The sequence below is a fragment of the Macaca mulatta genome, chromosome 6 (assembly GCF_049350105.2).
Source record: "Macaca mulatta isolate MMU2019108-1 chromosome 6, T2T-MMU8v2.0, whole genome shotgun sequence".
Classification (NCBI taxonomy): Eukaryota; Metazoa; Chordata; class Mammalia; order Primates; family Cercopithecidae; genus Macaca; species Macaca mulatta.
In genome coordinates, this window is record NC_133411.1 from 84,606,449 (window position 1) to 84,632,672 (window position 26,224).

The 26,224-nt window shown below is 37.3% G+C and overlaps 1 protein-coding gene across 3 annotated transcripts in view; it reads right to left on the reverse strand.

The window, feature by feature from the left end:
* Positions 1-26,224, reverse strand: part of AP3B1 (adaptor related protein complex 3 subunit beta 1) — a 298,620-nt gene that overhangs the window by 249,696 nt on the left and 22,700 nt on the right. For all 3 annotated transcript variants that reach the window (XM_028849534.2, XM_028849535.2, XM_028849539.2), the window contains exon 2: positions 17,829-17,904. In XM_028849534.2, the coding sequence (XP_028705367.1) occupies positions 17,829-17,904 (76 nt within the window). The remainder of the gene's footprint in view (positions 1-17,828; positions 17,905-26,224) is intronic.

Genomic DNA, 26,224 nt, shown 5'->3' on the forward strand with positions numbered 1-26,224 from the left:
GGGTAGAGTGCTCTATAAATGTCAATTAGGTCATATAAGTTGATATTATTCTAGTCTTAAATTTCCTTATTGGTTTTCTATCTCCCTATTCTACTGATTTTTAAGAGAAAAGCACTTACATCTCTAACTATAATTGTGAATTTGTCCATCTTTCTTTTCAGTTCTAACAGGTTTTTTTTTTTTAACTCCACATTTGAAGCTCTGTTGTTAGACACATTTAAGATTATTATGTCTTTTTAGGAAAATGACTCTTATTGTTATGTTCTTTATCCTAATCATACTATTTGTTCAAAAGTTTACCTCTCTGATATTAATAGATTTGAGCTTTTTTTGGTTAGTGTTTGTATGGTATGCATTTTTCCTTCCTTATAACTTATGTCATTATATTAAAAGTGGGTTTCTCACAAAGATCACAGTTATATCTTCATATTTTTATCCAATATGAAGATCTCTTTTAATTGGTAACATCAGACCACTTACATGTAATAGAATTATTAACATGGTTAGATTCAGGTCTACCATTTTAGTATCTGTTTTCTGTTTATTCCCTGTGTTTTCTGTTCTCCTACTTGCTCTTTCCTCTTTTCCTTAGAAAATTTTTAGTATTTCCTATTTGATATTAACTTTCTGCCTATATCTTTTTATATAATTTACTGGTTCCTCATAAAAATGCGTCATAGGTGTAATCTATAGCAATAGCAGTTTAAATGAATCTCCTTTGTGCTCAAACAGCGTATCTTTAACTTATCGGATTATCAGATACATAGGTAGATAAACAGATATATAAATACATAGATATAGATATAGCAAACCTTACACAGTCTTCTTAGAGTTAACACTGTACCAGCAAGAAAAATGCAGAAACTGGTAGGGCATGGTGGCTCACGCCTGTAATCCCAGCACTTTGGGAGGCTGAGGCAGGCAGATCACAAGGTCAGGAGTCCGAGACCAGCCTGGCCAATATGGTGAAACCCCATCTCTACTAAAAACACAAAAATTAGCCAGGTGTGGTGGTGCACACCTGTAGTAGTCCCAGCTACTTGGGAGGCTGAGGCAGAAGAATCACTTGAACCCAGGAGGTGGAGGTTGCAGTGAGCCGAGATCATGCCATTGCACTCCAGCCTGGGCAACAGAGCAAGACTCCGTCCCCCAAAAAAAAAGAAACACAAAGAAAAATGCAGAAACACTGCAACCACATAGGCCCTTTTATTTCCACCTCCCCACTAGCTTTTATGTTTAGCCATCATATATATTATATTTATACCCATATAAAAAACCTCTCAGATAGTGGGATAACTCAGGAATAAAATTAGTCCTTTATATGTATTTATCATTTGGATTGGTCCCCCTAAATATTCATCTAGTATTATTTCCCTTCAGCCTACAGAACGTCCATTAACATTTCATTAAAGCAAACATGTTAGAAATGGATACTCTTGGTCTTTGTTTCATCTTCATTCTTGAAGGATATTTTCAATGGATATAGAGTTCTGGGTTAACAGTTTTCTTTCAGTACTTGAAACATGTTGTTCCACTGTCTTCTGGTTGCCATGACTTCTGATGAGAAATCTGCACTTATTCAAATTATTGTTGCCCTGTATGTATCATTTTTTCCAGCTACTTTTAAGACTTTATTTTTGGTTTTCAACTGTTTAATTACTGTGTTTATGTATGGTTTTCTTTCAGTTTCTCCTAACTGGCATTCACTGAGCTTCTTTCACATATAAATTTGTATCTTGGCCGGGCACAGTGGCTCACGTCTGTAATTCCAGCACTTTGGGAGGCTGAGGAGGGCGGATTACCTGAGGTCAGGAGTTCGAGACCAGCCTGACCAACAGGGCAAAACCTCGTTTCCACTAAAAGAACAAAAATTAGCTGGGCGTGGTGGGCGGGGAAGGTGCTTTTAATCCCAGCTACTCAGAAGACTAAAGCAGCAGCTTGAACCCCGGAGGCGGAGGTTGCAGTGAGCCAAGCGAGACTCCGTTTCAAAAATAAAAATAAAAATTGTATCTTTCATCAAATTTCAGAAGTTTTCCACCATTATTTCTTCAAATATTCTTTCCTACTCCAATCTCTTTCTCCTCTCCTGGTGTTCTAATGAGGCATACGTTAGATCTTTGGAATGAACCAACAAAACTCCAAGGCTCTGTTCATTTCTTTTCAATCTCTGTTCTTCAGAATGATTTTTTTTTTTTTTTTTTTTTTTTTTTTTTGAGACAGAGTCTTGCTGTGTCGCACAGGCTAGACTGCAATGGTGCCATGCTGGCTCACTGCAGCCTCAACCTCTTGGGCGCAAGTGGTGTTTCTGCCTCAGCTTCCTGTGTAGCTGACACCACAGGCACCCTCCACCACACCTGGCTAATTTTTTGGTATTTCTGTAGAGACAGGGTCTCACTTTGTTGCCCAGGCTGGTCTCGGAACTCCTCGAGACTCACATAATCCTCAGCCTCCTGAAGTGTTGGGATTACAGGCATGAGCCACCGTGTCTGGCCACAAACTGAATAATTTCTAATGATCTGTCTTCAACTTCTGGCTCTTTCTTCTGTTATCACTATTCTGCTATGGCATAATCCAGGATATTTTCTATTTCAGATAAAGTACTAGCCACATAACGGAAATTTCAACAAATTTCTGCAGGGGTATGGTTCACATAAGATAACATTTTAGGAAACAATCATCTACCAATCTAGTTACAACCTAAGAAATAAGTGGATGAATTTACTACTTAATCAAAAGTGGACCTAATTTTACCTACTACTTAAGTATCAGACAAGCCCTTGGCTCCAATATATTGGTCTTTCTAATAATCTTCAGGGAAGTACCCTGAGGACAACATACCAAACAGCAGAATATAGTACCTATTCCCAAAGAATACTTAAAACCAAAAGAGAAAAATAAAGGAAAAAAACAGAAAAACAGCAAAGAACATAATGAAGACATACCAATTAAAGACAGAAGGAAGGGTGCTCTCAGGCTCCTTACCCTGAGCTATCTGTTTGTCCCATTCTATTCTAAATAGACACTTTGTCTTCTAATACTTAATTTATTAATATGAATACTACTCTCTTCATCTCACAATGGAGCCTGAAATTATTGATCCTATGAATTTACAGTCTATAACAGAACCAATTTCAAATAGAAATTCGGAAAAAATCAAGATAGATAACTCTAATGCTTTCTGAGGATGACTTAAGGGGGAAAACAATAACAGGGCGTATAAAAACATTCCACAGTTCAAAAGAAGAGGATCTACTGGAGAAGTATGAATAAATTATCTGGGGAAAAAGTTGGACATAAAAGAGAAAAACCATGGGAAATACGTCTAATTCATATTCCTAGTGAGATGTGAGGGGACATGGCATTTTTTGAAAAAAGAATGACTTTGGAATAGCAAAGAAAACTTTCAGATAAAGACATAATTACCAAATTTTAAAATATAATGAGAAAAGAAAGGATAATGTCAAAAATTCTAAACTGACTTAAAATGCCAGCTCAAAAACATATCCTAAAAATGACAGGAAAGGTTAGAGAGGTCAATCTGACAGGGGAGAAGGCAGAGGCAGACACAGAGGATGGACCCAAGAAATATAATATACACATAATAGGAAGGCCAAGAGAGAACTGGCAGACAGAAAAAGGAGAAAATAAATAGCAGACAAATATTCTCTAAGTAAAACAGATGTAAAATTTTAGAATCAAAGGGTTCATTAGTAGCATAACAAATCAGTAAAGAAAAAACAAACCACATCTTGAATAAATTTTCTTTTTCTTCAGAATATGAAAAACATCTACATGTCCAGACAGTTAAAACAGATTCTTTAAAAGAGAAAGAGAAAAAGCAATCTCAGAGGCAGAGCAAGATGGTGCAATAGAAAGCTCCACCAATCGTCCCCTCAAGGACAAAAAAGTTAACAACTATCTACACAGAAAAAATCACCTTCATAAGAACCAAAAATCAGGCGAGCACTCATAGGACTTGGTTTGAACTTCATATCACTGAAAGAGGCACAGAAGAGATTATAAAAGAAACAGTCCTGAATCACCAACGCCACCCTTTTCCTCAGAGTGGTGAGGCTCCTCTTCCAGCAGCAGTGCATGGTATGGAGGGTATCTCTGGGCACTGGGGAAGGGAGAATACTGCAATTGTGAGGCATTGAACTCCGTGCTGTCCTGTTAAAGCAAAAAGGAAAACCAGACCAAACTCAGCTGATGCCCACCCACAGGCAGAGCATTTAAACCAGCCCTAGCCAGAAAGAAATCCCAGAGGTCTGAACTTGAGTCTCTGGAAAACCTCGCCACCGAGGGCTACAGCACTGTGTGTCTCCAAGTAAACCTGAAAGACAGTCTAGGCCATAAGGACTGCAACTCTTTGACAAGTCCTACGGCTGAATTAGGCCTAGAGACATGGACTGAGGGAGCATGCAACATACTGAGACAACACCTGGGGCAGCCAAGGGAGTGCTGACATTACCTCTCTCCTAACCTCAGGTTGCACAGCTGGTGGCTCCAAAAGAGACCCCTCTCTTCCACTTAAGAAGAGGAGAGGGAAGAGTGGGGAGGACTTTGTCTTGCATCTTGGATACCAGCTCAGTCACAGCAGGATAGGGCACCAGTCAGAGCCATGAGGCCCCCATTCCAGGACCTAACTACTCCCAGATGACATTCCTAGACACACCCTCGTCCAGAAAGGAACTTGCTGCCTTGAAGGAAAGGGCCAAGGCGTGGCAGCATTCATCATCTGCTAACTGAAGAGCCCTTGGGCCCTGAATAACCAGCAGCAATACCCAGGTACTACATTGAGGGCCTTGGGTGAACCACTGAGACTTGTTGGTTTCAGGTGAGACTCAGCACATTCCCAGCTGTGGTGGATATGGGGCAAAACTCCTGCTTGAGAACAGCAGAGGGGAAAGTAAAGGGGGCTTTGTCTTGCACCCTAGGTACCAGTACACCCACAGCAAGGTAGAGTACCAAGTGGGTTCTTAGCGTCCTCAATTCCAGAACTTGGCTCTTGGACAGCATTTCTGGACATGTCCTGGGCCAGAGGGGAGCCCACTGCCCTGAAGGGTGAGTCCCAGGCCAAGCAGCATTCATGAAAAGTACTGCCAGGGTACCCCCGATAGCTTTTTGTGAATGCTGACTTAAGAGACCTTGGGCCTTAAGGGACTATGGGGGTACTCTGGCAGTACTCTTTCTGGCCTGGGGTGGTGGTGGCTACAGGTTGAGGCTCCTCTGCCTTTGGAAACGGGAGGGAAGAGTGGGAAGGATTGCACGTTGTGGTTTGAATGCCAGCTCAGCTATAATACAACAGAACACTAGGTAGACTTCCAAGGTTTCTGATTCTAGTCCCTGACTCCCAGGGCTCCCAGACAGAACTTGACTCATCCGGGGCCTGGGGGACCTCGCCACCCTTAAGGGAAGGGCACAGGCCTGTTTGGCTTTGCTACCTGCTGACTGTGGAGCCCCAGGGCCTTGAGCAAATATGGTAATAGCCAAGAAGCGGTTACAGCAGGCCTTATGCAAGACCCAGTGCTGTGCTGGCTTTAAGTCTGACCTAGCATATAGTACTGGTGGCCACAGGGGTGCTTATGTCACCATCCTCAGCTTTATCTAGCTCAAAACAGAGGAGAGGCTCTGTATGTTTGGAAGAAAGTAAGGAAAGAGAACAAGAGTCTCTGCCTGGTAACCCAGAAAATTATCCTAGATCTGTTTCAAGACCATCAAGGCAGCACCTCTATGAGTCTGCAAGAACCACAGTGTTACTGGGCTTGGGGTGCCCCCTAAAGCAAATACAGCTTAGATTATAACACCCATGTTCTTTCAAACATCTGGAAAGATTTCCCAAGAAGGATGGCTATTATGCCAAGGGGGTGAAGACTACAATAAATACCTAACTCTTCAATGTTCAGACACCAAAGAACATCTACTAGCATCAACCTCTATGAGGCTACAAAAATCACAGCATTATTGGGCTTGGGGCCCAAGTCCCTGTGAATACTAGAAAGCCTTCCCAAGAAAGATAAGCATAAACAAGCCCAGGCTGTGATGACTACAATAAATACCTAACTCTCCAATGCCCAAAAACTGATGAACATCTATAAACATCAAGACCATCCAGGAAAATACGACCTCACCAAACTAAATAAGGCACCAGGGACCAATTCTGGAAAAAGAGAAATATGTGACCTTTCAGATAGAGAATTCAAAATAGCTGTCTTGAGAAAACTCAAAGAAATTCAAGATAACATAGAGAAGGAATTAAGAATTGTATCAGATAAATTTAACAAAGAGATTGAAACAGTTAAAAAGAATCAATCAGAAATTCTAGAGTTGAAAAATGCAGTTGATATACTGAAGAATGCATCAGAGTCTCTTACCAGCAGAACTGATAAGCAGAAGAAAGAATTCATGAGCTTGAAGACAGGCTCTTTGAAAATACACAATCAGAGGAGACAAAAGAAAAAAGAATAAAAAAGAATGAATCATGCCTACAAGATCTAGAAAACAGCCTCAAAAGGGCAAATCTAAGAGTTATTGGCATTAAAGAGAAGGTAAAGACATCGATGGGGGTAGAAAGTTTATTCAAAGGGATAATATCAGAGAACTTCCCAAACCTAGAGAAAGATATCAACATTCAGGTACAAGAAGGTTATAGAACATCCAGCAGATTTAACTTAAAGAAGCCTACCCTAGGACATTTAATAATCAGATTCCCAAAGGTCAAGGATGAAGAAAGGATCCTAAAAGCAGCAAGAGAAAGGGAACAAATAACATACAAGGGAGCTCCAATATGTGCAGCAGCAGACTTTTCAGCAGAAACATGTAAGGTTTCCTAACATATTTAAAAGTGCTGAAGAAAAATAACTTTCACCTAAGAATAGTATATCCAGGGAAAATATGCTTCAAACATGAAGAAGAAATAAACTTTCCCAAACAAAAGCTGAGGGATTTCATCAATGCCAGGCCTATCCTACAAGAGATGCTAAAGGGAATACTTCAATCAGAAAAAAAATGACATTAATGAGCAATAAATTAGGTACAAAAACTTACTGAAGGTACAAAACTTACTGGTAATAGTAAGTACACAGAAAAACAAGGAATATTATAAAACTGTAACTGTGATGTATAAACTATTCTTATCCTGAGTACAAAAACTAAAAGATGAACCAATCAAAAATGGTAACTACAACAAGTTTTCAGGACACGGTACAATAAGATATAAACAGAAACAACAAAAGGTTAAAAAGTGAGGAGACAAAATTAAAGCACAGAGTTTGTATGAGTTTTCTTTTTGCTTGTTTATGCAAATAGTGTTAAATTACTATCAGGTTAAAATAATGGATTATAAGATAGTATTTGCAAGCGTCTGGTAACCTCAAACCAAAAAACATACAAGATATAAAGAAAAAGTAAAAAACAAAAAACTAAATCATACTATCAGAGAAAATCCCTTCACTAGAAGAAGACAGGAAGGAAAGAAAGAAGGAAGAGAAAACCATAAAATAACTAGGAAACAAATAACAAAATAGCAGGAATAAGTCCTTAATTATCAAATAACATTTAACATAAATGGACTAAACTCTCCAATCAGAAAAACACAGAGTGGCTGAATGGATGAAAAAAAAAACCCACTGATTTGTTGCCCACAAAAAAAACCACACTTTACCCATAAAAACATGTATCAGCTGAAAACAAAGGTATGGAAAATGACATTCCATCCCAATGGAAATGAAAAAAGAGCAGGAGTTGCTATACTAATACCAAACAAAATAGACTTCAAGACAAAAACTGTAAGAAGAGACAAAGAAGGTCACTATATGATAAAGGAGTCAATTCAGCAAGAGGATATAACAATTTTAAATATATAGGTACCCTACACTGGAGCACCCAGATATATAAAGTGAATATGATTAGAGCTAAAGAGAGAGACAGGCCCGAATGCAATAACAGTTAGAGACTTCAACACCCCACTTTCAGCATTAGACAGATCTTCCAAACAGAAAATCAAGAAACACCAGACTTACTCTGCACTATAGACAAAAATGAATCTAACAGATATTTACAGAACATTTTATCCAAGAGCTGCAAAATATACATTCTTTTCCTCAACACATAAATCTTTCCCAAGGATGCACCATATGTTAGGTCACAAAACAAGCCTTAAAGCATTCAAAAAACTGAAATAATATGCATCTTCTCTGATCACAATAGAATATAACTAGAAACTAATAACAAAAGGAATTTTGGAAACTATACAAATACATGGAAATTAAACAATATGCTCCTGAATGACCAGTGGGTCAATGAAGTAATTAAGAAAGAAATTGAAAAATCTAAGAGGGAAGTTCATGGCTATAAGTGCCTACATCAAAAAAGAAGAAAAACTTCAAAAGAACAATCTAACGATGCATCTTAAGGAACTAGAAAAGCAAGAGTGAACCAAACATAAAATTAGTAGAAGAAAAGAAATAATAGTGATCAGAGAAGAAATAAATGAAACTGAAATGAAAAAATACAAAAGATCAATGAAACAAAAAGGTTTTTTTGAAAAGTTAAACAAAATTGACAAACCATTAGCCAGACTAAGAAAAAAAAGAGAAAAATCCAAATAAAATCAGAAATGAAAAAGGAGATATTACAACTGATGCTACAGAAATTCAAAGGATCATCACTGGCTACTATGAGCGATTATATATGCCAATAAATTGAAAAACGTAGAAGAAATGGACAAATTCCTAGATACATACAAACTACCAAGATTGAATCGGAAAGAAATTCAAAACTTGAACAGACCAATATCAAATCACGAGATCAAACCTGTAATAAAAAGTCTCCCACTAAAAAAACGCCCAGGACCCTATAGCTTAACTGTTGAATTCTACCAAACATTTAAAGAAGAATTAATATCAATCCTACTCAAACTGTTCTGAAAAATAGAGGAGGGAATACTTCCAAACTCATTCTACGAGGCCAGTATTACCTTGATACCAAAACCAGAGAAAGACACATCAAGGAAAAAGAAAATTACACACTAATATCTCTAATGAATATTGATGCAAAAATCCTCAACAAAATGCTAGAAAACTGAATTCAACAATACATCAGACAGATCACTCATCATGACCAAGTGGGATTTATCCCTGGGATGCCAAGGATGGTTCAACATACACAAATCAATCAATGTGATATATCCTATCAACAAAATGAGCAATAAAAACCATATGATCATTTCAATTGATGCTGAAGAACCATCTGATAAAATTCAACATCCTTTCATGATAAAAACCCTCAAAAAACTGGGAATAGAAGGAATATACTTCAACATAATAAAAGCCATATATGACAAACCCACAGCTAGTATAATACTGAATGGGAAAACACGGAAAGTCTTTCCTATAAGCTCTGGAACATGACAAGGTTGCCCACTGTCATCACTGTTGATCAACATACCACTGGAAGTCCTAGCTAGAGCAATCAGAAAAGAGAAAGATATAAAGGGTCTCCAACTGGAAAGGAAGAAATTAAATTATCCTTGTTAGCAGATGATACAATCTTATATTGGGAGAAACCTAAAGACTCCACCACAAAACTATTAGAACTGATAAACAAATTCAGTAAAGTTGCAGGATACAAAATCAACATACCAAAATCAGGAGCATTTCTATATGCCAACAGTGAACAAGGCGAAAAAGAAATTTTAAAAGTAATCCCATTTACAATAGCCACACGCAAAATTAAATACCCAGGAATTAACCAAAGAAGTGAACTCTCTCTATGGTGAAAACTATAAAACACTGAAGAAAGAAACTGAAAAGGACATCAAAAAATGGAAAAATATTCTATGTTCATGGCTTGGAAGACTCAATATTGTTAAAATGTCCCTACTACCCAAAACAATCTACAGATTCAATGTAATGCCTATCAAAATACCAACGACATTCTTCACAGAAACAGAAAAAGAAATCTTAAATTTATATGGAACCACAAAAGACCCAGAATAGCCAAAGCTATACTAAGCAAAAAGAACAAAACTGGAGGAATCACATTACCTGACTTCAAATTACACTACAAAGCTATAGTAACCAAACAGGAAGTACTGGCGAAAAAAAAACCAGACACACAGACGAATGGAACAGAACAGAGAACCCAGAAACAAATCCACATACCTACAGAGAACTGAGAAAGGTGCCAAGAACATACACTGAGGAAAAGACAGTCTCTTTAATAAATGGTGCTAGGAAAACTGGATATCCATATGCAGAAAAACAAAATTAGATCCTATCTCTCACCATATACAAATATAAAATCAAAATGTATTAAAGACTTAAATCTAAGACCTCAAACTATGAATCTACTACAAGAAAACATTGGGGAAAATCTCCAGGACCTTGGTCTGGGCAAAGATTTCTTGAGTAATACCCCACAAGCACAGGCAACCAAAGCACAAACAGACAAATTGGATCACATCAAGTTAAAAAGCTTCTGCACAGCAAAGGACACAATCAACAAAGTGAAGAGACAACTCATAGAATGGGAGAAAATATTTGCAAACTATCCATCTCACAAGAGATTTAAAAGCAGAATATATAAGGAGCTCAAACAATTCTATAGGAAAAAGTCTAATAATCTAAAAACGGGTAAGATTTGATCAAATGATAAAAAGGGGGCAAAAGATCTGAAAAGACGTTACTCAAAAGAAGACATGCAATTGGCAAACAGGCATATGAAAAGATGCCGAACATCACTGATCATCAAAGAAATGCAAATCTAAACTATAATGAGTTATCATCTATAACGAATTATCATCTCACCCCAGTTAAAATGGCTTATACCAATGGTGAATTATCTGATAATTCCATTTTTAATTTTTTAAGGAACCACCATACTGTTTTCCACAGTAACTGCACCATTTTACATTTCCACCAGCAATGCATAAGCATTCTTATTTCTCTACCCTCACCAACACTTACAATTTTGTTTTCTTGATAATAATCCTCCTAATGGTGGAGAGTGATCTCACTATGGTTTTGATTTCCATTTTCCTAATAATTAATGATGCTGTGCATCTTTCTTTTTTTTTTTTTTGAGACGGAGTCTCACGCTGTTGCCCAGGCTGGAGTGCAGTGGCGCGATCTCGGCTCACTGCAAGCTCCGCCTCCCGGGTTCCCGCCATTCTCCTGCCTCAGCCTCCTGAGTAGCTGGGACTACAGGCGCCCGCCACCGCGCCCGGCTAATTTTTTTGTATTTTTAGTAGAGACGGGGTTTCACTGTGGTCTCGATCTCCCGACCTTGTGATCCGCCCGCCTCGGCCTCCCAAAGTGCTGGGATTACAGGCTTGAGCCACCGCGCCCGGCCTGCTGTGCATCTTTCTCTGTAATTATTGGCCATCTGTATATCTTCTCTGGAGAAATGTCTATTCCGGTCTTTTACCCATTTTTTCATTTGGTCGGTTTTTTGTTGTTGTTGTTGTTGTTGGTTTTTTTTTCTTTCTGAGACAGAGTTTCGTTCTTGTCACCCAGGCTGCAGTGCAATGGCGTGACCTAGGCTCACTGCAACCTCTGCCTTTCAGGTTCAAGCAATTCTCCTGCCTCAGTCCCTCAAGTAGCTGGGATTACAGGCGCCCGCCACCATGCCCAGCTAAGTTTTGTATTTTTAAAAGAGACGAGGTTTCACCATGGTGGCCAGGCTGGTCTCAAACTCCTGACCTCACGTGATCTGCCCTCCTCAGCCTCCCAAAAGTGCTGGGATTACAGGCATGAGCCACCGGTTGTTGTTTTTTGAGACACAGTCTCGCTCTGCCACCCAGGCTGGAGTGCAGTGGCGCAATCTTGGATCACTGCAACCTCTGCCTCCTGGATTCAAGCAGTTCTCCTGTCTCAGCCTCCCAAGCAGCTGGGATTACAAGCGCCCACCAACACACCTGACTAATTTTTGTATTTTTAGTAGAGACAGGATTTGTCTTTTTAGTAGAGACCACCGTGATGGCCAGGCTTGTCTCAAACTCCTAACCTCAAGTCATTCGCCCACCTCAGCCTCCCAAAGTGCTGGGATTACAGGCGTGAGCCACCACACCCAGCCATCTGGTCGGTTTTTAATGGTCGAGTTGTGGGAGTTCTTTATATATTCTGGATATCATACCTTTATCAGATATATGATTTGCAAATATTTTCTTGTATTCTACAGGTTGCCTTTTCATTTTGTTGACAGTGTCCTATGATGCACACAAGTTTTAATTTTGATAAAATCCAAATAATCTACTTTTTTTTTTTTTTACTGCTCATGTTTTAGTGTTGTATCTAAGAACCCTTTGCCAAATCAAATGTCATAAAGCTTTTTCTCTAAGCTTTCTTCTAACAGTTTTATAGTTTTAGCTGTCACATTTAGGTCTTTGATCCATTTTTATTTATTTCTATCTATGGTGTGATATAGAAAGAAATTCAACACCATTTTCTTGCATATAGATAATCCAGTTTCCCCAACATTATTTCCTGAAAAGATTGTCCTTTCCCAATTGATCTTGTATCATTATCAAAAATCATTTGACCATTATGTCAGGGTTGATTTCTGAGCTCCCTATTGTGTTCCATTGGACTATACATTGTCTGTCTTTATTCCAGTACTACAATGTCTTCATTACTATGCTTTGCTATAGGTTTTGAAATCAGGAAGTATAAGACATTCAATTTTGTTTTGTTTTGCTTTGTTTTTCTTTTTTTGAGACAGGGTTTTGAGATGGGGTCTCGCTCTGTTGCCCAGGCTGGAGTGCAGTGGCATGAACACAGCTCACTCCAAGCAATACCACAACCTCAGCCTCCCAAGCAGCTGGGACCACAGGCACAGGCGGTAATTTTTTCTTATTATTAGTTTTGCAGAGACAAGGTCTTGCCATGTTGTCTACGCTGGTCTAAAACTCCTGGGCTCAAATGATCCTCCTGCCTTGGCTTCCCAAAGTGCTGGGATTACATACATGAGCCACTGTACCCAGTCAATTTTTCTCCTTTTCAAGGTTGTTTTGGCTATTTGGGGACTCATGGGATTCTATATAAATTTTAGGATGAAGTTTTTTTCTATTTTTGCCAAACATATCATTGGAATTTTGATAGGAATTGCATTGAATATACAGATCATTTTGACATCTTAACAATATTAGTCTTCCAACCCAGAAACATAGATGTCTTTCCATTTATTTCTGTCTTCTTTAATTCTTCTCAGTAATGTTTCAGTGTACAAGCCTTTCATCTCCTTGGTTAAGCTTATTCCTGAATATTTTATTCCTTTTGAGGCTAATATAAATGAATATTTGTTTAATTTTCTTTTCAAATTCTTCATTGTTAATGTATAGAAATGCAAGTGATTTTGGTGCGTTGCTTTTCTATCCTGCAACTTGGGTAAATTTGCGTATTGGTTGTAACCGTTTTTTGTGGAATCTTTAGGGTTTTCTACATATAAGATGATGCGAATAAAAATAATTTTACTTCTTCCTTTTCCATTTGGATGCCTTTTATTTCTTTTTCTTGCCTGATTGTTCTGGCTAAAATTTCCAATACTGTGTTGCATAGAAGTGGTAAAAGCAAGCATCCTTGTTTCTCATCTTGGAGTAAAAGATTTCAGTCTTTCACTACTGAGTATGATGCTAGTTTTGGGTTTTCCACACCTGCTCTTTAACAGATAGGCTACGGTAGTTTCCTCCTATTCCTAGTTTGTTGAGTACTTTTATCATCAAGGTGTATTAAATTTTGTCACATATTTCTCTGCATAAATTGAGATGATTGTGAGGGATTTTCCCCTTTCCTTCTGTTAATGTGGTATGTTACACTGATTGAATTTTGTGTTATTTTTAAATTACAGTCATGTGCCACATGTTTTGGTCAAGGAGGGGCCACATATACAATCTTATTATAAGATTATGATACTGTATCTTTACTGTAACTTTCTACGTTTAGATATACAAATACTTACCATTTTGTTACAATTGCCTACAGTATTCAGTACAGTAACATGCTGTACAGATTTACAGCCTAGGAAGAATAGACTATGTCATATAGCCTAAGTGTGTAGTAAGCTTGTGTAAGTATACTAGGTTTGTGTAAGTACACTCTATGATGTTCACACAACAAACCGCCTAAGGATGCATTTCTCAGAAAGCGTCCCTGTCATGCATGACTCTAAGTGATGCATGACTGTATTGAATAATAATCTAGATCCAAAAATTCACATAATTTTTAAATCTAGTTTTTTGAAAAGGATGAAATTATGTTTAATTTTTAATTTCCACTGGTCATTCTTTAAAGCAATAAAGATGAGATAAAATTCAGATGCTAGCTAATTCACAGGTAACAAAAACGGACAGAAAAGGTTTCAAAGGATTTCAGACCCAACTGTAACTCTTAAGAATCAACAGCCAAGAATAAATAGAGATACAGAAAGTTAACTGACCCTTATTTTGTATCCCAGAGACTACACTGGAGCAAAACTGATAGAAAAACCACTAAAGTTCTATAGGTGTCACATCACCAGTAAAACCTCAGGCCCAATAACCAGGAATTCATCCTGATGCACACCAACACTGCAGAAAAATCTTGATCTTTTAAACAATTTCCAACCCAATAATTTTTAAAAAGATGCAAGCAACAGCCCCAAGTTGAATCCTTTAAAGCATACATAGAACCAAAGCATTGTTATTGAAGGAAGAAAGGGAAAGAAGGGATAAACGGTCAGTCTGGAAAGATTTATACCAAACTATTTATTACAGTCATTAACTCAAAACAATGTACCACCATACCCAGCTAATTTTCTTATTTTGACAAAAATTTTAAACATCATAGATCAACTGTAACTTTTCCAATTGGCTTATTAAGATTTCTTTCCAGTGGGGCACGGTGGCTCACGCCTGTAATCCCAGCACTTTGGGAGGCCAAGGCGGGAGGATCATGATGTCAGGAGATCGAGACCATCCTGACTAACATGGTGAAACCCCTTCTCTACTAAAAAATACAAAAAATTAGCTGGGCGTGGTGGCGGACATCTGTAGTATCAGCTACTCGGGAGGCTGAGGCAGGAGAATGGCATGAACCTGGGAGGCAGAGGTTGCAGTGAGCCGAGATCGTGCCACTGCACTCCAGCCAGGGCGACAGAATGACACTGTGTCTCAAAAAAAAAAAAAAAAAAAAAAGAAGATTTCTTTCCATGGTTTCAGCTTGCATTCCTGCAGGGCATAGACCTGCACTACCAAGAAAAGCAGGGACTGCCCTTATTTATTTCTTTAAACTATGGCTCTTACATCCCATTAAGGTAATTTATTTCACTAAATCCCTGGATACTATTTAAAATTTCTGTCAAAACATTAACTCTTTTACTGTCAGTTATAAATTTATGGGAAAGTGAAAACACAAAAATCAATATTTAGTATACTATAACTTAAAATGTTAGAAAAATTGAAAATTAACTTGGCCAGGCACACTGGCTCACATCTGTAATTCCAGCACTTTGAAAGGTTGAGGTGGGAAGATCACATAAAACTAAGAGTTCTACACCAGCCTGGACAATATAGCAAGACTCTGTATCTACAAAATATAAAAATAAAAAAATTAGCTGGGCATAGTGGTACACATCTGTAGTCCCTGCTACTCAGAAGGCTGAGGTGGGAGGAACGCTTGAGCTCAGGAGTTCAAGGCTACAGTGAGTTATGACTGTACCACTGTACTCCAGCCTGGACAACAGAAAAAGACCCTATCTCTTAAAAAAAAAAAAAAAAAAAAGCAAAGAAAATTAACTTATCAAGAGTAGTTTGAACAGAGTTTGTTCTCTTATCAGTGTTTAACTCATTATACTGAGGAAGTATCTTTTGTATTCCTCAGTAAATTATCAAGCTCCTTTCTAAGTCTGGATCAGCTTCCAACATTTTATCCTTTGCATTTTCAATGTTCTCAACTATCTCCTAGAGTTCCTTTAATGAATGTGAGGTCTTCTGCCGGCAGAACTTCCTCTGAGACAGCTTCATTTTCTTCAACAAAATCACTTTCATCATTTATGCTGGTTGAAAATCTCACCTTTACCAAGCTCCTCCAGCTATAAATTCAGAGTCTCTTAAAAACTTGTAATGTCAATAGTTCCACAGCCAGCTATTTCTGTATAACTTCATTTATATTCTACCTGATTTTCATTACATGTTATCACTTTTCATTTCTTTGCTGTACTTTCAGTTTGTTGGGCAAATGCCTCTTTCAATTATTCATTTCTGTAAAATGTCACATGTGTTTCTTGCTGGGAGACAAAGAGGCAACACAACTACATGCTTTGTTGTCTGTGCATAAACTGAGTAACAGATGCACAGTGACCAATCACTGACAGATTTTGAAAGAAGTGACATGATTGGTCATGGATCATGATACATGTTTGTAATTTATATAGTTATTTGTAGAATGAAGAGCTAGCAGTCAAGTTTGTACATTATCCAAGTACACAATTAATATACCATGGTAAATGAAATTTGAACCATATTGTTAGGGGATTGGTGTTACTTAACTAAACTGTAGTAATTGAAATTCATGTGTACAAAAGCCATGCAAAGCAAGAACTGCCTGCCCATAAATCCTCTTATGTATAAAGCATAACATTAACAAATCAAAAATTTACAATGGAATCCTCAAAATTGCCCCTACACTGCCAAATAGCATAAACATGAAAGCACGGATCAAGTCAATTTTAGATGTCCTACAGATACAATTAGTTCTTGACTTTAATATATTTCATTATCATACCACCTCACTTTTTAACAGAGCATGCTAATACCTGTTAACCATCTTTCTTAAATGTAATTTGGACTTTAATATATCAAGAAAGGAAGAGAGATCTGAAGCTCTCATATGATGGCACTGCCTGCTGGAAAACAGTATTGTTTTAGTTGTGTCATAGCCTTATTACAGTAGTTTATTTATGCAATTATGCAAATGTATTCAATTTTGACCTTATTATATAAAATTAAGTGGAAAATAAGATCAGCAATGGTGATGAGAAATAGTATTAATAAGAAAAATCGGTTTTATGAATTTGATTCCACTGAAACAAAAGCAAAACTCCTTAGCATCAGATAGTCACTAGAATTAAGCAAGTTTCTCTGTGAATGTGGAAAAACAAATGAGATCTAGAGAGTGCAACACAAATTGCAAACCTATTTTACTAAAGATGGTATATACAACTAAAACCCTGGAAAAATAAAAAATTAAAATTAAAAAATTAAAAATAATTAAGGAACTATATTATATCCTTAGTTCTCTGGCAATAGAATCCTCATAACTTATTAATCAATTGTTTATGTTTTGTTTTACAGCTGAACACTGGTGAATGCTCTTATATTTAATAATATTTATTAGAAGTTCTAGGCTTCTAAACTGAATAAAGTTTTTCTATTGGTAGTAAGAGAATTTGAAAAATAGATGAAAGTATGCTCACAACATTTAGGCTGTGAAAGGACAAAAAATCATTCTTTAGTATCCCTCTTTGTAGGAGGTCAAAATAGGCTTGTATATCATCTTATTTTGTCTTCAAAATGACTAATACCTCATTCTCATAGTAGAAATACCTTGAAATTAGATACAGGGAAATTAAAACAAAGAAAAGATAAAATTAAAACCTAAGTTTCTTGATTTTTGATACTTCAATAATGTACCTTTTTGTTTAACATTTTTAGACAGGAAATTCTAAGTTAATATTAACAGCAAATAGAATATTCGACTTGGTATTTAACATATTATTTAATATATATATTTAATATAGTATAACCACTGCTTGTCCATTTTTCCAAAATTGAAGTAAACAAGTATTTTACCTACCCCAACAATCCGCTTCATAGCATCCAATTTAGCAGAGTCTTTGTTGCTCTCTAACATTTGCTTTAGATCTTCATTCCTATTACAAAAGAGAAGGAAAAAAATCCATACTTTGATTTTTATAATAGGTAGCTTAAAATATATCATTTTCATAAGAATTAGAAATAATATCATGGGCAATGTTAAGTAACTGCAGCAAGAAGGTCGCCATCTGCAGGCCAGGGAGAGAGGCCTCATCAGAAACCAAACCCGCCAACACCTTAATCTTGTACTCCCAGGCACTAATTGTGAGAAAATTAATTTCTGCTGATTAAGCCACCCAGTCTGTGGCATTTTGTTATGGCAGCCCTAGCAAACTAATACAAGCGTTAAATATTACAAACTGTCATTGCAAGGAAAAAAAAAAAGTAAAAGCTAAGCACATTTTTTTCAAAAGGAATAAAGGCAATGAAATTTATTATGAAAAAAAAATGAGCCTTACTTTCCAAACAGCTGATAAAATTAAATGCAATGGTGACCACTAGTGAAGACAAAATGCAATTAAATAATTAAAACACCTACTTCTTCCTAATTAAAAATACAGCTTGAAAATATTTAAACAGTAGAGGCAGTTATAAAAACTGTCTCGGAGAACATACGACTATTAAACATACTATAAATGTTCACCTTAAGGAATTTAGGATCCCTGCATAAAACTTTTCAGGCTCTTTCACATTTCACAGGTAACAGAAAAGGGAGAGAAATTAACCATATATGTGACTGTATTTTGTTCTTTTGCTTTTTGCTGTATTTTCCTATTTACTTAATGACTATGTATACTTTTATAATGAAAATCCTAAACCCTAAAAGAAACCTTTAAAAAAATCTTACTGAAGTTAGGTAAGAAAAAAAAAAGAATTAGATAGGAACTAAATAGAAAGGAAATGTGGTCACACACATACATGACAAAAAACGAAGAAAATAATTTTTTCCTGCTTGTTCCCCTTTTCTGTTCCCCAAAAGTGTCCCATTATTCTCCTCTACCAGTTTTATCTGGAGAGAGAAGTGACCAATGAAGAGGAATGAAGTGTCAATTTTTAGAACAGCCCAACCTCTAATTCCAGGCATAGTCTTACTCGTAAACTAATGGAAACTTGGTTTGCTCATCTAAAGCCCAAATTCCCAGAGTGCCCATAACAAGCACCTGCTCTCTGGAACTAAAAACAAGAAAACAGAATCTCAATATTAAAGCTAAAGGTTTTGCTCTTCATGTTTAACAGAAAAGCTAGTCTTCAACAACAAATACTGCATTAACACAGGCAGAGAAACTAATAACTCTGAGGTTCAGAGAAGAGACAAGAAAAATCCTAGGCACTGTTTCAACCTGATGTAATGTTGAACTTCTCACATATGTCGTAAGGATCTATTTAAAATTCTGATATAAATTACATGTTTCTTCCAAAATTCCTCTTTGCCTGTCACCAGAACAGTAAAGATTTAGAAAAGTTAATACCGTAACACCTACTTTACCTTCAAAATATATTAACTTTTATTAAGTTCTTTTAGGTCTACCTTCTTCATTACGTAGATTCAAATATGACCGGTTAACATGTATTACTGCATAAATCTTAGATACCAATTGTTTTGCTAAATATCAATATTTGAGTCAAAATAATGCTGAATTAGCAATATTTTCCTCAACTCTTTGCTGCAAACCAATAGTTGTTTCAAATATATACATTTTTAATTTACCTGTGTCTTCACTTACCTAGTTACCTGTGGCTTTCTAGCTTTGAGTATTAGGATACCAACTTTATTTTTACATAAGTGACATCTTGTGGTGTTAAATGGTATAACTTTTCCTTTCATGTTCAAAATAGGCCAGTTTTAAGTTTCAAAGGACAGAGAATATATAACTGAAGGGTTAAGGCAAATCTTACTATTACCAGGAAAGTCATTCTTATTTTAGCCCCAGAATGAACTAGTAACTATAACTGAAAAATAAAGTTTACCGGTTATATATAAGAACTAGGGAAGTGTTAGGGTTTTTATGTAGTGTAAATTACCTCTCTTTTTAATAAATCTATAATCCATAACTCATTAAAACCTTCTACTCTTTCTAAAGACAACATAAATTAAGGGGAAAATTAAGACTATGTAGTACTGTACACTATATCAGTGCTACTCAAAGTATCATCTGAGAAAGTCTGGTCCAAGAATCATTACCAATTCACAAATTTGTGTTACTAAACCATGAGGAGATAGGTACCAAAATTCAGAATAAGCACATTGAGAAACGTGATGGAACAATTTGACAATGTAATTTTATGTTTATTGAATCTAATTTAAAAAGTGGGGGGCTTGTATTTTATTTTGTGTGCCTTTTTCATTTTATTTTTCTTTAATTTTATTATGTTTTTGTTTGTCGCCCAGGCTGGAGTGCAGTAGTGTGATCTTGACTCACGCAACCTCTGCCTCCTGGATTCAAGTGATTCTCCTACCTCAGCCTCCTGAGTAGCTGGGATTACAGGTGTGCATCACCACAGCCGGCTAATTGTGTATTTTAAGTAGAGATGGGGTTTCATCATGTTGGCCAGGATTATCTCGAACTCCTGACCTCAGATCATCTGCCAACCTCAGCCTCCCAAAGTGCTATGATTACAGGCACGAGCCACCATGCCTGGTCCATTTTATTTTTCTAGTAATTTATTTTTTATTGTATTTTGTAGAAGTATCCATCTATATTGGACTGGAAATTTTAAAAAGAAAAAAGAAAGAACCTTTACCATTTGAGAGCCCCACACTACAAAGTTACCTTCTTTTTCCTCAAAATTATGGCACACAAAATTTGTGTACCATAGAAAGCAACACCTAAAACTTACATCCAGGAATGATGGACTGGAAAACTGATAAGGAATAGCAATTTCCAATCAGAGATACATACCCAAAAAAGGATGTATAAAAGGTTGGACCTTTATGGAGTCCTGCCAAAAATTTCCAAAACACAGGTACCTCTTTAAGCATAGAGAACCACTCCAATAAAAGATGCTACTATCAAAGTGGTGCACTGCAAATATGAATGGATGTGCAGGAAAAAACGCTGGAAACAGAGTCAGAACTTACCATTTCCCAGTGCTATGTAGCCAAAGGGAGTGGCCCTCATAATGTTTTCGTGCAAAACATTAAGGCTTAGGAACATTTCCAGTTCACTTAGGATCTAAGCTGGAGAGTGCTCAGAACTTTGGCTCTTTCTGTTGACATCTGACACACATGACCACTACTCTTCCATCTTGAAATTCCCTCCTCCTTTAGATTCTGTAGCTCTATTCTCATCTGGTTCTCCATTCGCATTTGTGACACAGCAATGAACAAAAATGACAGAAAAACCCTTGCCCCCACGGGGATTTCATTCTATTAAGTAAAAGAAACAGCAAACATAATAAGTAAGAAATTTTAAAATCATGAGGTAATACAGCAGGAAAACTTTTGGCACAAAGCATCCACTTAATAAATGCAACAGTGAATAGAAACAAAAAACTCCATTGCTAGTGTCTTTACCTCCTCACTCATCTATTAACTTTCTAGGCTGGGCACAGTAGCTCACGCCTGTAATCTCAGCACTTTGAGGAGCTGAGGTGGGAGGATCACCTGAGGTTGGGAGTTTGAGACCAGCCTGACCAACATGGAGAAACCCCATCTCTACTAAAAATACAAAATTAGCCAGACATGGTGGCACATGCCTGTAATCCCAGCTATTTGGGAGGCTGAGGCAGGAGAACTGCTTGAACCCGGGAGGTGGAGGTTGCAGTGAGCTGAGATGGTGCCATTGCACTCCAGCCTGGGCAACAAGACTGAAACTGCATCTCAAAAAACGAAAAACAAACTTTCTAAAAGTCAGAATCATAAATTATCCAAATAAATATGAATATTCCTCCTATACTGTTCACAAGATTAAAAAGAAAAAAGCCTACAGACACTTCCTCAACTCTTGGTAATCTCATTTACCCTTAATTTAAAATGTCTGTCATACAGGGTAACAAATAACCTCTTAATTTAAAAATCCAAGGTAAAATCTCATGAATAGTTTCAGATTATTCCTCTGTACTTGTGAGGACTAAACTGACCGTTTTTCTCTCTTGCCCAAATTCCTAAGAGGCATGAGGAGTCATGCCCTACAAACCATAAATTCTCATTAGATGGGTTTTAATTTAACCCCATATAATGTGGTTTACTTTCCAACCTGACTCTAGCATAACGTCACATGACATACAAAGAAGGCAATCAAAATATTTTACTCCAAAATATGCTTCTTTGCCATATTTTTGAACCAGCCCTGCAAAGCAGCCTTTTGTGGAAAAAAATCTGCATCTGTAAAGAATCTCTATTAACACAGTTTCCCCTTCCAGGCTCTAACAATTCTAAAGAGATTAACTGGGAGTCCAGCACCTTTTAAAGATCTGAATAAGAAACACTTGCCATCTACTGTCTCTAAGGGCAGCCACCTAAGAGACTTCCTAAGAACCTTGGTCTCTACAGTCCTTTATCCTAACCCAGCCACACCTTTCTCTTGATCCCAGGTTTTTCGATAACAGCTTAACTCTTTCAACTAATTGCCAATCAGACAATCTTTAAATCCACCTATAACCTGTAAGCCCCCTGCTTCAAGCTGTCATGCCTTTCCCAACTGAGCCAATATATACCTCACATGTACTAACCGATGTCATATGTCTCCTTAAAACATATAAAATCAAGCTGTAACCCAACCACCTTGGGCACATGTTCTCAGGATCTCTTGAGGTCATGGTTACTCATATTTGGCTCAGAATAAACCTCTTCAATTATTTTACAAAGTTTGGCTCTTTCTGTTGACATCTGATACATATGACCACTACTCTTCCATCTTGAAATTCCCTCCTCCTTTAGTTTCTGAAGCTCTATTCTCATCTGGTTCTCCATTCGCATTTGCGACACAGCAATGAACAAAAATGATAGGAAAAACCCTTGCCCTCATAGGGATTTCATTCTATTAAGTAAAAGAAACAAGAAACATAATACATAAGACATTTTTAAATCATGGGGTGACATAGGGGAAAAAAATACAGAGCAAGAGGATACAGAAAGGAAAGAAGGAGGCAATTTTAATAGAATGGTTTGAGTAAAGTGACATCTGAACAAAGATTTTCAAATAAGAGAGTTAGTTATGCAGATATCATGGGGAGCAAAGTGGGGCAGGGAGGATAAGCACTCAGGTGAAAGAATACAAGCAGGTCAAATAACTCTAAAGGTTTTTGGTGTTAACTCTGAATAAATAAAGAACTGCAGGTTTTGAACAGAGGAGAGTCATGATCTATTGTTTAACAGGATCATTCTGGCTGCTACATTCAGAATATACTGTAGGAACTTCCATATCTGTCCATGACACTGTAGCTTATAAAAAACTAAACCTGACACAGAAAATAACTATAAAAGCTGAAATACATACATATATACACACATATATGTGTGTATATGTGTGCATATACGTATACACACATACAAGTACTCTTAAGGGGCCATGATCCTTGAAAGAAGAGAAGCACAAAAAGTGAGCTCCTAGGCCAGGACAAGTGGCTCACACCTATTAATATAATCCCAGCAGTTTGGGACGCCAAGGCTAGTGGATAGCTTGAGCTCAGGAGTTTGAGACCAGCCTGGGCAACATGGTGAAATCCCATGTCTACTAAAAATACAAAAAGGAGCCAGGTGTGGCGGCATGCGCCTATAATCCCAGCTGCTCAGAAGACACAGTGGGAGAATCTTGAGCACAAGAGGGTGAGGCTGCAATGAACCGTGATGATGCCACTGCTCTGCGGCCTGGGTGACAGAGTAAGACCCTGTCTCTCTCAAGGGAAAAAAATTTTTAAAAAAGAGCTCCTCATTCACACCAGCTTTTTCCCCCAGTACATTTCCCAAATTGCCATGTGGGAGAATAGAACTCAAGGAGAAGTCATAGTCTTAATAACTTGAGAAGACAAATGTTGAAGTCCAGGGCTGCCAGAGTGACTGATACTTGAAGGACAAAATTACAGAGGAGGGAACCAGAGATAAGGTACACAAAAATCTGTGTGCAAAATGCTGGCTACAATTCTTAAGGCAAGCTTCCAGGAAACACAGCAAAAAACAGCAGCTGGGAGGTGAAATACCTAAGCAGAGATTTCAGCAACCACACATTATTGGGAAGAGAAGCTAGAAATCAAGTCTGTCCTCAGAAGACAGGATTTGGTGAGTGCCCTGGACTTTGGACTTTCCATTAAGATTACTGAAGGGCCACAGAGAGTGCTAAGGAAGATGCCCGAGGAGCGTAAGAAGTTCCATAAACAAGACCTTAACAAGTCTAAAACTGAGCTTTGACAAGATCAGAATGATCTGCTTACATTCTATTTGCTCGGCTGGAAAAAAAAACAAAAACAAAAACCCAGCCTTGTATGGAAGAAGCTATCACCCAAAGCTTCAACAATCATTTTTATCCTAAATACTTAGCATCTGATCAAAACTTACAAGACATACTAAAAACAGGAAGAAATTACCCCCACCCAAAAAAGAAAAAAAAAAAAACAGGAGCCGATCCATGAGTGACTCAGATACCAGTTATCACACAGGGATTTTAAAATAATTACAACTAATAGGGTCAGGAAAATGTAGAAAAGACGGACAAAACAGATGAAACAATACAGAAATCAACAAGAAGTAGAATCCATACAAAACAATCAAATGGACATTCAGAACTGGAAAATACAGTATCTGAAATTAAGAACTCATTAGATAGGTATAATGGCAAACTGGAAATAGGAGAAAAAAAGGATTATTGAACTTCAAGGCAGGTCAAGAGAAAATATACAAATTGAAGCACAGAGAAATAAAAGAATGGAAAAAATAGAACAGAGCATCAGAGGCATATGAGATAAAGTTAAAATTTCTAACATACCTCTAATTAGAGTCCCAAAGAGAAAAGAGAGAGTATGAAACAAAAGCAGTATTTCAAGAGATAATGGTTAAGAATTGTTCTGAACCTATGAAAGACATAAACCCACATATTTAAAAATCTTAGAAAAAAAGGACAAACATAAAACTACACCAGGTACAGCATAGTCAAACTGCGGAAAACAAGAAACAATGAGAAAAATCTTAAAAGCATCCAGAGGCTGAGCAAGGTGGATCATGCCTATAATTGAGCACTTTGTGAGGCCAAGGCAAGAGGATTGCTTAAGGCCAGGAGTTCAAGACCAGCCTGTGCACAACATAGTGAGACCCAGTCTCTATAAAAAATATATTTTTAAAAAAATTAGCTGGGCATGATGGTGTGCACCTATAGTCCTAGCTACTCAGAAGGCTGAGGCAGGAGGATTGTTTGAGCCCAGGAGTTCAAGGCTGCAGTGAGCTATGATTACACCACTGCACTCAGCCTGGGTGAGACCCTATCTCTTTTTTCTTTTCTTTTTTTTTTTTTAAGCATCCAGAAAATTACCTTGAGACAGGAGTCAACAAACATAAAGGGCCAGACAGTAAATATTTTAAGTTTTACCAGTCATATACCATCTCTGATGTAACTACTCAATTCTGCTATTGCACAATGAAAGCATCTATAGGTAATATATAAACAAATGGACATGGTTGTATTCTAATAAAACTTTATGTACATAAACAGATAGGTGGTTTGTTGGCCCCTACCTTAAAAAGAATAACATTTCAACAGACATTATAAAGGCCAAAAGATATCAGAATGACATATTTAAAGGGCTGGAAGAGAAAAGAATGCCCACACAGAATTCTATACCCAGGATATTAAAAATATCCTTTATTTCACTAAAGGTGAAATGAAGTGGTTTTCAAACAAATAAAAGCTGAAGATCTGCTGCCTGGATATAGGGTATCATTTCAAAACGAAAATAATTTTACATTTATATGCAATTTATATGGATTCTAAATTTGCAATTTCCATATATAAAGCAAATGCTGACAGACTAATGGAAGAAAAACACACATTCATAATCATGATTGGCAATTTTTTTTTTTTTTTTTTTTTTGAGACAGAGTCTTGCTCTGTCACCAGGCTGGAGTGCAGTGGCGCAATCTCAGCTCACTGCAACCTCTGCCTCCCGAGTTCAAGCAATTCCCCTGCCTCAGCCTCCCAAGTACCTGGGATTACAGGCACGCGCCACCACGCCCAGCTAATTTTTTGTATTTTAGTAGAGACAGGTTTCACCATGTTGGCCAAGATGGTCTCAATCTCCTGACCTCGTGATCCACCTGCCTCGGCCTCCCAAAGTGATGGGATAACAGGCCTGAGCCACCATGCCTGGCCATGGTTGGCACTTTTAACACACCTCTCAGTAATTAGCCGAACAAGCAGACGAAAAATTCAATAAAGGTGTACAAAATTT